At 49.2% G+C, this 13,216-nt stretch overlaps 1 protein-coding gene across 1 annotated transcript in view; it reads left to right on the top strand.

Annotated features, from left to right (window-relative positions):
- Nucleotides 1–39: 39 nt before the first annotated feature.
- The window catches only part of SNX30 (sorting nexin family member 30), an 87,124-nt gene continuing 73,947 nt past the window's right edge, over nucleotides 40–13,216 (top strand). Inside the window, exon 1 of the mRNA XM_004677951.2 lies at nucleotides 40–195. Within this exon, the coding sequence (XP_004678008.1) occupies nucleotides 40–195 (156 nt within the window). The remainder of the gene's footprint in view (nucleotides 196–13,216) is intronic.

Genomic DNA, 13,216 nt, shown 5'->3' with positions numbered 1-13,216 from the left:
GGAGGAAGCGGCGGCAGCGCGTCCCGAGCCGTGCTCGCCATGTCGGGCGGGCCCCCCAAGGCCCTGCCGTCCACGGGGCCCCACTCCCTGCGCGACATGCCGCACCCGCTGGCCGGCTCCAGCAGCGAGGAGGCCGTGGGCGGCGACAGCACGCCCAGCCCGGACCTGCTGATGACCCGCAGCTTTGGCGACAAGGTGGGGCTCATCGGGCTGGGGATAGGGCGACTCGTTTTGCTCCCGAGGGGGTAGGAGGCGGGGGTGACTCCCGAGCCCTCCTGGGCACCCGGCCGCGCCCACCCTGGCGCTCTTTCCCCGGGGGGCGGGCGTGCTGTCTCCCACGAAACCTTCAGAAAAAACGTCTCCCCGCTGTCACCCCCGCGGGGTCGCAGCCACCGGGGGAGCGGCCAGAGGGGACGGGATCACACACCCCTGACCGCTCGCGAGCGCGGGTGACAGCTGGTGGGGAGGGGTCCCGTTTGCGGGCGCGCGCGGGTGGCGGGAGTGCGGGGCTCGGCGCTGCGCCCTGGGATGGGGTCCCGAGTTCCTCCAGGTGAAGCCGGAGGCTGAGCTTCCGAGGCACTTGTAGCTCCTCCACTTTCCTGGGAACGGAAAGAAGCTGGAGTTAATGGTTTTCCGTCGCTGGACGGGCCAGCCTTGGTCTCACTGCCAGAGTCGTCTCTTCCCCCCGGTCTGTCATGTGGGAAGTGATTTTTGTTTAGGTTTGCTGGGTGCCCAAGAGTCACCTGACTCAGACCTCAGTCCGCGGCGGGAGGAGAGTCTCGCTGTGGTTTTCTGTCTGGGGCTCCATCGCCTCGGATGGCCTCCCACACCGTTTAGGTTGACAGAGGCTGGTTTTGTGGCTGCGGGAAAGCGAGCTCGCCCTTTGACCTTCTTTGTGCAGAGGGAGCCTCTCGATCTTAGCGCAGCATAGAGGCAGCGGTGTCCTGCCAAGGGTGAGGGGCGGCATCCTTTCCCCCCACAGCCGTTTCAGTTGTGACCGGGACTTGAGCCCCGATTGTATCAGCGTTGCTGTTACTATGTAGGCACTAATTGCAGAAATCAGTTGTTCAATACTATTGATCAGGATTTCCTCCTCGTAGTAAAATACTGGGTGAATTCATCCTTGTTCTGATACTTAATGGAATCAGGGGATCTTACTTTTTTTCTTTTTTAAAGATTTATTTATTTATGCATACGGAACTGGGGTATGGGCCAGAGGAGGGGGGGTGTGTGTGTGTGCGAGGATTCAACAGATACAGATTGGAGGGCAGAACAGGCAGATGTACTGAAATATACTGCTGAGGGGAGCAGCTGGCAGGTCAGGAGAGTGCCAAGTGGGTCACCTCCCTGGCCATGGATCTAACCTGTGTTGCCTTAACTTCATCTGCTGTGCTTTAACTCCCTGCACCACCAGGGAGGATCCCAGGGGATCTTTCTTTCCTTTAGATGTAAGGGCATGTGGTATGTTAAAAATGAGTATGGGGCCCTCTCTGGTGGAGCAGGGGGTTTAAGCACAGCACTGAGAAGCTAAAGCCACCTCAGCATGAGTTCCATCCCTACCTGACCTGGAGGTGATCCACATGGCTGGCAGCAGACCTCTCCTGACCTGCCTGCTGTTCCACTCAGCAGTGCACTTGATCTCTTCTGCTTCCCACTTTGTCTCTGGTGAAGCCTCCCACTGCCCCTGCACCTCTGGCCTATACCCCAGTTGCATATGCATAAGTAAATCTTTAAAAAATTAGTATAAATGCATTGAGCACACAAAATAAGGATTTGGGACTTCGGATGCCTTTCTGAGATGGTTGGGGGAGCATAGGCATGGGGGGAAGGGTAAAGATTAGGACCAAGAAGACCTAAAAGCTGATGAAACCAGTTAATTTAGCAGCTTGAAATGTGTGGGGGAACTCTCTGTGATCATTTTTCATTTTATAGAAGATAATACGCCTGCATGAAATATCTTGGAATATCTTGCCCATATTTTACTTTATTCACTAAGTACCTACTGAATCACTGAATGAATGCTTTGTTTGTTAGGGACAGAAAAATTGATCCTATGTATATGTAGAAATGTTAAAACTTAAGATTTCTTTCTCACATCTGTGTAGGAGAGTGAATTAATTATCTACGGCTGTGTGACAGATTACTGCAAAATTCAGCACCTGAAAATGGTGTCTATGGGTCAGAAATCAGGGTGATTTCTGACTCAGGTGTTCTGTGAGATTGCCACCGAGCTGTTGAGTGAGGCTGCAGCCATCTGCAGACTGGATTCCTGGAGGACCGACTTTCAACCTCCCTCTGCTGGGCACTGGCCTCAGTTCCTCTCCTTAGGGGTGCTTGACCTGGCAGCTGGTTTTCCCCCAGAGCGAGAGAGGGAGCAATCCAGACTCAAGCCACAGTTTCCGTAATCTAACCTTAGAGTTGACATGCCTGTGCCACGTTCTGTTGGTCACACAGACCCAGTTGGCACATTGTGAGAGAAGGGTCTGAATACCAGGAGGAAGATACTGCTGAGGGCATCTTGAAGGTTGATGGCTGCACATGGTTATTAGCAGCGTGGTAGGTTCTCAGATGATATCCTTTTATCATGACATTGATGAGGAAAAAATTCCCACCCAATGTTGGACAAAAGGATGTTAATGAAGACCTGGTTTCATGAGACATCAGTTTGCTTAAAGTCACAGTCTTCAAGAACCCATGGATGAGTGTGAGTGAGCGTGAGTTAGGGTATTTGCTTACAGCAGTCCTGTTTTGGAGGACTCGTGAATCGGAAGAGGGGGTATTTTACTAATAAGCAATGAGGGATCACATGCCCTAGGCCACAAGAATTTATGGTGGGCAGAAACTTAGGCCCCAATCTAATTACTATTGGTTTCCTTTATAGGGATAGTTCTGTGAGTGGGGCAGTATTGGAGGCATTATTATTAATTTTTCAATATTTAATAAGTCTAACAGCTGTGGGGAACATGAAAATGACATCACTCCCAAGGGCCGGATTAATAGGAAGCCACTTTTCCTTCGAGGATAAGCAATGTAATTTTCTCTGACGGGGTGTAACATTTTCCTTGAATCTTGGCGGACACACATCCTCATGGAACTCTAGAGAACTTTCTGTAGTGAGAAGCTAACAAGCAATAGAGGTGAGTCAGAACCAGTGGAAGGAAGCTTTTCCTGTGCCCTGCTTTCTCTTTCCCAGGGAGAACGGGGGTCGCTGGAAGCCAGGTGGGAAGATTGGATGCTATGACCTGTCATTGGAAAAAAGCCTGTCTTGCCTTTTTGCATAGGTTGGGGTCCGAGATGTCTGATCCAGAGTCAGTTCTGAACTTGAGAATGAGGGCTTGGGTCTGCTGCTGGCACAGGGTTATTGTATTGTGTGGAGGGAATTGCTTCCCCTGATCCCAGGGTGTGGCCACAAACAGGGAAGGGGAAGACTCGTGGCGTCTCTAGCCACTGACACCTTTGACAGGCATCTGGGTTGCTGGGTAGGAGGGAAGTATACCCAACATCATGGCCATTTCACCCACCAATTTCTAGAATCATCTAAACCATGGTATGATGGGGGTGGTGGTCTTTATCTTCCAATTCTTTGGATGTCAGCTAAACTCCCCAGGCTTTCTGTCACTATGTCCTCCTCTCCCCCTAAAATGGCCTATCTCCTTCACCTTCGTCTGCTCACTGGTCTAAACTGCTTCTCCCCTGACTCAGCCTTTCACTTGTAAACTTGGTGCCAAGTCCTTTCAGACCCCAGCTGTGGTTAACACCCTGCCACATCCTCAGTCTCCTCATTGCACTCTTCCCACTCCTGGCTGCTGCTTCCCTAAGACATTCTTAAAGTGAGGGTGCCTTTTCCTCTTGTATTTGTGAGAGGAGCAGGAGATGGGTCACTGTCCACTCTCTCCACTGCTTTTTACAAACTTAGCTCTGCTCTTTTGAAGCTCATACCTTTTTTTTTTTTTTTGTGGTGGTGGTGGTGGTGGTTCATTCAGCAAGTATTTGAGGGCCTTGCCTCATTGGGTACATGTCCGTGAGTAGATTTTATGTTATGTAATAAATGCTACAGAAGGAAAAAAAGAAAAAGTCATGCAGGGAGGGCTGGTTCACTGGCTGTTGGGATTCACATGGGCCTCAATGAGAACTTGAGTGGTGAGTAGAAATTTTGAGGGTAGTAAGTACTAGCAGACGTCTGAAGTGGGGGGAACAGCCTGAGCAGAGGCCCAAAGATCCATGTCTGCTGTGTTGGGGATGAGTCCAGAGGCCAGTGTCCCTGGGCCAGGTGAGCACTGAGCAGTGGCTGGCTGAGGGCACTGGAAAGGGGCCAGGATGTAGGGTCTGGAGGCAGCCTGAGAAGTTTGGCCTTGATTCTGTGTGCCTTCTGTCAGGGCCTGAGCAGGAGGAAGGTGTGATTTGCCTTAGGTGTTGAGAAAATCAGATTGTTGAATTGAAAAGCTTTTCCTTGACTTTTCCACTGGATTAGGTTTCTTTTTGGTTAAAAAGATACACACTGAATGCAAACGGGTTCAAGGCAGAGTATCTGCTGACAGAGCTAGTTGAAAAGCCTCAGGTACCTTGGTTTCAGGTATGGCTGGAGCTAGGTGTTCGAGTGACTCAAGGAATCTCTCACTTTTCATCTCTTCGCTGTCTTCTTATGCATTAGCTTTATTCTCAAGCAGTTCAGGGCTGTGTTCTGCAAACAAGCTTCATGACAAAAGCCGAGAGAGTGCCTCTGTCCCGAGAGTTTCAGCAAAAGCTCTTGGCTGGTGTCCTGTGACCTAAAGTGGGTCAGGTGTGGAAACCTATCTTTGTGACTCTGATTGCCCAGACGTGGGCCAGGCGCTTACCTTTGGCACAAGGGGAGGGACGTGTGACTGCATTTATTTGAACTGTGAACTATATAATGAATATATGAAACATATTTGTGTAAAGAATAAAATGTACCTATACAATGTGAAGGGCAATGAAGTGAGCATCCATGTTCCTGGCCCCCAGGTTAAGTCATGGGATATTACTGGTATCTCAGATGCCCCTCTGGACCTGGGGAGGGAGGTGGTGTCTTCCAGAGCAAAATCAGAAGCTGATACAGAAGGAGGAATGACAAGTGAAAACAAGTTCCCATGACAGGCCTTCCGCTACATTTTCCCTTTCTGTCACTTCTAACTTCCCAGAGCTCCTACTCAGTAAAATCTCTAGACCCCAAAAGATGTCACGGCTGCTCCAAGGGGCTGTCTTCTCAGATCATGCCCTTTTGCAGGGGACTCCCAAAATGTCCAAAACTGATTCCTGACCTTCTCGTCAGTCACGTGCAGTGTTTTTCAACGGGGCCACCTCCTCCCAGGGCCACACCCTTGCTGATACCTCGAATGGCACAGCTCTGCCTTCGAGCTGTCAGATGACATCTCCCTTCCCTTTCCCTCCGCAGTCACTAAGGCACCATGACAGTATAAATTCATAGGTTGCAGCTACAGTGTGGGGCTGGGAACCCCTTTCTTTCCACTTTGGCACTATGGCTGTTCTGAAGCGTTTCTCTGCTCCTCACACCTCCACTGCACTCCACCACCCTGCCAACCTCATCTTTACCTTAGAGGAGCTAGGAGCCACCAGAACAGAGCTCCCTGTCTCTGAGCCTCAGTGTGTGCTCAGTCTGGAGCCAGCCTTTCTTTCACTCCTTCTGCTGCAGGGGAGGGGATACTCGAGCTGATTCTGGACAGTATTGCCCCCTGGGGACCCCACCCTGTCATCTGCCTCACCCTGTGTCTTCAGACTCCACTTAGCCTGCTCATTTGCATAAACACTGACATCTGGTTGGGTCACTCATTTTCACGCAAAGCAAGAAAGAAGAAAATTCTGCCGTGGTCCTCCCTTCTCCACTGCCTGCCCTGTTTTGTGAATGCTTGTCACAGCCAAGCTTTTTGAAAGAATGATTCGGCGCCTTTGTCTCTACTTCTTAACCCCTGGCTTCCTTGTCAGCCCTTTGCTGTCTGGTCTGCCTTTGCTACTGCTGCTACCTTCTGACTCCTATTACTAAGCCAGTAGGTGCTTCAGTCCTTATCTTAGCCTGCCCTTCTGATTTGTGACCCTTGACCCAGAGGAGCACTCTGGGTCTCTGGAGCCAGGTCATTTGGATTTGAATTCTAGCGCCACACTTAACGCTTGTGTAACAGCAAGTTTGTTAGCCTCGCTGAGCCTCAGTTTCCTCATCTGTGAATAGGGGATGACACTGTAGGATTGACAGAAACATCTGGTGAGTTCCTGTCTGGGCCTGGCACCCCTTCGTGAGCTGAGGTGGTAGTTTTCCTTGCTGTGCTGCTCTCCACCTTTTCTTCGTGCACTTTTTCCTAGTCTTTGTCAGTTTCTGTATCAGTTCAGTCAGGGATTAAAAATCACTTAGGTGTTTCAGGCCCAGAGGCTATTCGGGGATGAGTTGTGTCAGTGGAAAATGTGAGATGTCAAATGGGATGGTGAGTTGCCCCAGAGAGAAGGGACAGCAGGAAACCTCTGTTACTCTCAGGGCTGGAGGGTCAGTGGGAGGAGGTGATGTTAGCAGAATCCAGGCGCTGCTGTGGGAACCAGAGCCCTGTTAGGGCTGCTCAACAAAGGCTGGACGGAGAGGCACCCTGGAGAGGAAGCAGCTGCCGCCAGGGACTCTCTGAAGCAGAGGACAGGCTTGGGTGGGGGCAAACGCCCTGGTTTTTCTGTGCCACCCTGCCGTGTGGGCTTTCATTATATCTCCCATAGGCTGAAACATCTCCCTTGGTGGGCATGGGATCCAAGCAGAGCCCAACAGATCTAAACCTTGCTTAGATGCATCCAAGGGGGAAGAATGTCGCTATTAGATTGTGAACCTACTGGAGACTGAAGCCAGAGAGGATGTTAGAGCTGGAGGGGAAGAGGGAATGATGCCCTGAAGGGCACTGAAGTCCTGGATCCACCTGTGCCTGAAGCTGGTGCTGCTTCTGGGCTGCAGAATGTCTTGAATTCTCTTTTATTTACACTTTTTCAATCTGATTTTTTTTTTTAAGTGACTAATGTGCTGACTGAGAGGGAACAGAGATAGGAGGCAAATGTGAGCAGGAAATGGAGAGATGGCAATGATGCAGTTTGGAGAGTTCAGGACTCTGTTGTTGAAAATCCATTCAAGCTGCCAGGTTTGGCTCGAGGGGTGCCTCTGGGAAGCTCTTCTATATTCTATGGCTGTGTGGCCCCAGAAGATCCAAATAGAGCCAGCAGTGGAGGGCAGAGGTTGAGTCAGTGGTTAGATAGATGGAATATTGACAATCAAATAGAAGATGGGGGGTGTGGAGGGTAAGATGGGGGACGGAAGCTTGGTGTTAAGGGGGCTGGTAGCTTGGGGGAAAACGGTTGGAGAAAGGCATTTGGGTTGGGGGGATTGAGCATCATGGAGGGTACAGGGAAGGAAGCAGATGTTCCTTATTAACATGAGAACAATTAGTAACAGCTTGGCACATTCCTGTTTGAGCCCTTGGGTTTATTTACTAAATAGTAGGGGTCAGATGCTATCTCCATCTGTCTTGCCCCACAGAATTCCACATTTTGGCTGCCTGAACAGGGACCAAGAATAATGAATTGTGTGTGTGGGTGGGGTTGTGGGGAGCAGAGGAGTGGGCCAGTGTCTGAGGGTTCCCATTTGAGAAAAGCTTGGTGCTGGGCAAAAAACACCCATGTTTGAGGAGCAGAGAGCGGGCACTTTTCAAAACCCATAGCTCTTGAGCATCTGCTCACGTGTCTGCCTGCTAGATGCTGAGGACGTTGAGAATGATTTAAAATAAAGTCCCTCCCTCTAGAGGTTCATAGTCACACAGATGGCTGTGGCAGCAGGTGGATGACCCTTGTTCACTGGTTCTGCGGCCTCGGGCCATGCCTCACATCATGCCTCAGTGTCTCCCTATCTAAACTTTGGATTTTTCAGCTGGGGTGTTGTGAAGAGCCAGTGTTCAGCGTCTGACACAGCAAGTCCTATGCCATGCTAGGTGTAATGATTACCTTAAAAGCAGACCCTGAGAAAGCATTTAATTGGCGGCAGTTTATTGGAGAGGTGAAGGGAAGGAGGAAGGGACAGGAAGGCAGCAGGTGAGCAAGCATGTTTCCAGGAGCTTTCCCTGCTGGGGATCCTAAGGACCGGGTGGAATACACAGCTCAGTCCCCTCCCACACAGTGAGGCAGCTGGGGCCTTTTCGCAGCAACCCTTCCTTGTCAGATTTGGTTGAACACTGCTTGGGGTGTTGGGGGAGTGAAGGCAGTAACCCCTGTGCTCTCTCCACTCTGCCTCGTGGGTGGGCAGAGAGGCCTGGCCAAGAAATGCAGGAGTGGCCAGCAGGAAGCCAGACCGGTGGGCCATGAACAGGTCAGGGTGGGGCCTGGGTGGGGGCACTGATGGCATCTACTGCAGTTATTATGAACATAACTAAGAGGGGCTGAGCAAGGCAGAGCCGCGAATGGTGGGGTGGGTGGTGACCTTCCCAAAGGAGATGATACTGGAGTTGGAGAATGAAGTAGATGTTTTATAAATGGGTAGAGGAAGGAAGAGTAATTCAAGAGAAAAACCAACCTGCACCAAAGCTTAACCATGTCGGTTTGCACCTGTGGCTTGTGCGGGGCAGGCCAGGGGCAGACTGTGGTCTGTGGAGGCGAATAGGGCTTCGGCTCAAATCCGCAGGGAGCCAGTTGAATTTTTGTTTTTCCATCTTTTGCAAAGGAAAGCATTTCATGATTAAATATGGAGTTAAGTAAGGTTTTCTCATAGGTAATCTATATTAGATTAAGAATTTTTCCCTAACTCTATTTCACTGAGAATTTTTTGCTTTTTTATTTTACAAAAGTTTATTTTTACATCATTTTGTACATTTTTCCCCCATCTCAATTGTAATCCCCGCGGGTTTCCCATCACCAAGTCACCCGTGTGCCATCACCATACTCACGTGCATTTTCCTCCCCACCCCCCCCTTTTTGATCCCATTCCCCACTCCACTCCCGCAAAATGTCTCTGGTTGTTCATTATTTTTGTTGTTTTCTCGCCTGGTCCATTATACTCCTGCTAGGAGTGACACCATCCGGTATTTTTCTTTCTCTTTCTGGCTTATCTCACTGAGCATGATCTTTTCCAGCTCCATCCAAGTTGCTGCAAAAGACATGTGTTTCTCTTTTTTGGTTGCTGAGTAATATTCCGTTGTATATATGTAGCCAGTTGTATTTTAAGCAGGGAAAGTACAGGGCCATATTGTGGTTAAGCGGCCCTGTGACCTGGTGCCCCCCAGCTGGGATCTGGTGGGTGGAACCAAGAGGCGGGGCCACCTAGGAGAAGGCTATGGGCTGGTGGGGGCAGTCAGATGGACTTTGATTCACTGGACTCAGCGCGTGTGTGTGTTCTGGTCAGGAGTTTCGTTTGCAAATATTAGAAATCCAGCTCATGAGAAGTTAAACAGAAATGATGAATCACTGAGACTCACTTTAACCACAGGTCAGAGTAGGGGCCATCGGCTGCTGGCTGCTGGCAGTCAGTCTGGTTCCCCCGGGCCAGCTTCATTCTTGTGGGGGGGAATTGGGGCTGCTCTTTGCCTTCACTTTTCATACTTCCTTCTCCAGAAAAGGAGTGAATCTCTCTTCCCAATGAAAAAATCTCAAGGCACAGGTCACATGCCAGTGCTATGACCAGCCAAGGGGGCCTAGAGACTGAAGTATCGTGACTGGCCCAGTTTGACCCAAAAGTTCACCCTGGGCTAATTTACGCTGGCTGGGGAGGAGCCTGAAAAGGTAGGGTACCCTCCCTCCAGCTCAGGGTCCCAGAATCAACCATGAGAGTTACCAGCCAGCCAGTAAGAATTCACTGCAGGGGAGATGCCTGGGCCACTTGCTTTAGGGAAAGGATGAATGATGATGAACAAAGTAAACTAAGGACAGCCCGGTAAAAAAATTAAAGTCTACATTTTCTTTTTTTTTTTTAAAGACTTATTTATTTATGCATACAGAACTGGGGTACAGGCCAGAGTTGTAGGGACAGTGAGAAGATTCACCAGAGACAGAGTGGGGAGCAGAACAGGCAGATGGACGAAGTACACTGCTGAGCAGCAGGTGGGTCAGGAGAGGTCTGGGTCACCCTCCCTGGCCAGGGGTCGAACTCATGCTGCAGTGGTTGGGATAGCTTCATGGTGCTGTGGCTTACCTCGTTGCGCCACCTGGGAGGGCCCCTACAATGTAATTTTCTACAATAATTTTTAACAGTTGAGGTTAATGATAATTTTAGACCTCAACATACAGTAAGGTGCCAATACAATGATTTTTGAAAAATATCTCAACGATTTTCAGTGTTTTAGTGTTAAGTACCTTCACATTGTTATGGAATAGACATGTAGAACTTTTTGAACCTTGTGAAACTGAAACTATACTTTTAAAGTTAGTTTCTTACCAATACTTATAAACCATATTATAGTAACACTAGAAGTATGAAAATGAATTAATTCCACAGCACCTGAGTGACTGTTCTGCATTGTGGGCTATATAAGGCAATATGTTCCTTGGTTATTAAGATATCTGTATTCTGGAATTGGCATTGGCCTGAGATAGGCCAGGTCTTGGAAATTCAGGTACAGTTTCACTGTAAGTAGTATAAAACAGTTGTGCAATAGATGTCTTTTTGCAAAAAATGGACCGCAGAGCTTCTTTCGAGCTCTTTATTTAAGGCAAAGGTATGCTCTGAAGGATTGGGTGGTTATCCCACTGACATCAGCACCCATGCTGCAGAAGTGCAACATCGCAGCCTTCCCCTGCTCTGTCTGGTCCAGCAAATCTTGCTTACTCCATGACTTGCATCAGCATTTGTGAAGGGCACCCGGATTTTTAAATTCATTTTTCAGACCCAGATATAGGTCTGTTGTGTACCAGGTCTGGGGCATGGAGATGAATGAGAGGACCTCAACTTTCAGGACTTCTAGGTCTGGGAAGGGAGGCAGAGGAGGTACAAGTGAGTGATAGCAACTCGCCATGATGATGGGGGTAGATGCAGAGAGCCAGGAAGCTTATCAGAATGATTTCCTTGACATAAATTCTAGAGTGAGTATGTCTGAAGGAGACCTTCAATGAACTAATATAGGTAACAAATACATTTTGTCATTTAAACTAATGGTCAATGTTGGGATTTCAGTGAGAATTTGAATAATTGTTTTCTAGTTTGATGGTAATGGAAAATTCCTCACTACTTTCCAGCCCTTAGATTTTATTGTGTATATGTTATCTGATGAATGTTCTTTATAGTGTTTCCAAGACTGACTACACAACTTGTGGGCCCCAGCCCAAATTAGAATACTTGTCTCCTTTTTGAAAATTTATTAAGCCTTTCAAGCACAGCATTAAACCCACTGTGGACTTTCTGAGCACAAGAGAGCCTGGTCCCCAGTATCTCCTTGGGAGGTCCTGGTCTCGGGTGCTCTTAACATCCTTTGTCCATCTTGGAGTTCTAGTTCACAATGGGCTTCACTCTCTGGGTATGCACCATGAGTAGGGGCCCCCAGGCCTTGCTTCTCCACTGTGCGCTAACTATGGAATTTACCTGCTATTCCACCCCATCAACGATAGCCCGTCCCAACATTTCCTGTTTCTAGAAAAGCCGAATGCTGCTGGTTCTGTGCCCATCTTTGCATGTAGTAACAGATGCAAGGGACTGCCTTTCCTTTGTTACTTCTGCTCTCTTTTCCTTTTGCTTTTCTCTTTCCCACATTGAGGCGGCCACCACAGGCACCCTAATTATCCTCCCCTGTACCAAGAGATAATAATCACGTGTGTTTGTGATCATCGCTGACATTTATGGAGCAATTACTTTGGGGATTTTACTGCATGATTTCAGTGTCCTTCCCCATGATGTAGTTACTGTCTCATTCTCCATTGACAGCAAAGGAAATAAGGTGTTGACAGGTGAAATGATTCGTCACAGAGCCAGCAGAGAGTGAGGCTGGGATTTGAACTGGGTCTGTTGGATTTCAGAAGCTACTTTCTTAACTGTCATTACTGCTCCAGAGGTGGCATCCTCTCCCAAACTCTCCTCCCCTTTTCTCAGCACTTAACCTTCGTCAGGCCTTGGGCATTGCATTTCTTATGCAAAGTACAGTCTTCTGCCAAGAAGGAATGACACCAGCCGCTGTTGCATCTTAACCTATGTCTCTTCCCTCATCTAGCATTCTAGCCTTTCCAGCCTTGTCCTCCCCTCCCACCTTACCCATCTCCCTTGTTAGACAGTCTCCTAAGGCTCACGCTCTCCCTGTCACTGCCAGGCTCCTCGGATGAGCGGTCTTTGTGCACAGCTACCATCTGCCTGGCCATCTGCCTCCTCGCGCCGCAACACCAAGCCCTCATGTCCGGGCCTGCCCCCACGCTCACTGCTCACGGATCTGCGGTCCTGCTGCAGGCTGCCGGCCGTGAGAGGCCATCTACTCCAGAACTTACTTTTCAGTTGAGGAAATGGGCTGGAGAGAGAGCTCTCGGTCACTTAGCTAGTAGGTGGCGGAGCTGAGAGTAGGACCCAGCTCTCCAGCCTCTAGGTGAGCGCCCTGTTTCTTGACTGGTCACATTACCACAGCTCTTCTCATTCCCCCCACCTACTCTTTATTTTCAGGGTCTTGTTCTCTTCACTGCTGTATCCCCCACGCCAGTACCCGGCACATAGCAGCTTCTTAATAAATAGTCACTGAATGAGTCGATTCTCTCTGCTCTTGGCCCTGCCCTGGTCTTTCCCTGTGTCTCTGGATTCTTCCCCTTTCCCTTCTCAGTTCTGTAGCCCACCCAGGCACGGTTCCTGTTTTTGCCAGTTCCTTATAGATCACCTCTGATGGACTCTGCTACTACCTCGGGACTCAGGGCTCCCGGATCCTCACTTCCAGCTTATACTCAGCCTTCCAGATGCTTCTGTGATTCTTTTAGCATCGTATCGATCCGTGGTGAGAGTATTTGAAACATACCTTTCTTCGCTTTTCCTCCTAAGTCTCCCATTCCTGCATATAACATCACTGTTCTTTGAGGTCGCTCGGCATTTCCATCGTCAGTATCCTAATCAAGATGCATGATTGATTGCCTAGCTGGTTTCTGTACATTCACCCAGGCAAGTCTATCCTGTAGCCAGAAGCCACTTTCCAAAAGGATCACCTTGTATGTGTCATCCTGTCTTTGGGGACCGACAGTGACTTACTCAGTGATGGGCCACATTCTTTTTTTTTTTTTT

Source organism: Condylura cristata, unplaced genomic scaffold (assembly GCF_000260355.1).
Source record: "Condylura cristata isolate star-nosed mole 26May11 unplaced genomic scaffold, ConCri1.0 scaffold00006, whole genome shotgun sequence".
NCBI classification, from domain to species: domain Eukaryota; kingdom Metazoa; phylum Chordata; class Mammalia; order Eulipotyphla; family Talpidae; genus Condylura; species Condylura cristata.
The sequence above is the reverse complement of the archived record's forward strand: the minus strand, read 5'-3'. Positions and strand labels throughout refer to the sequence as shown.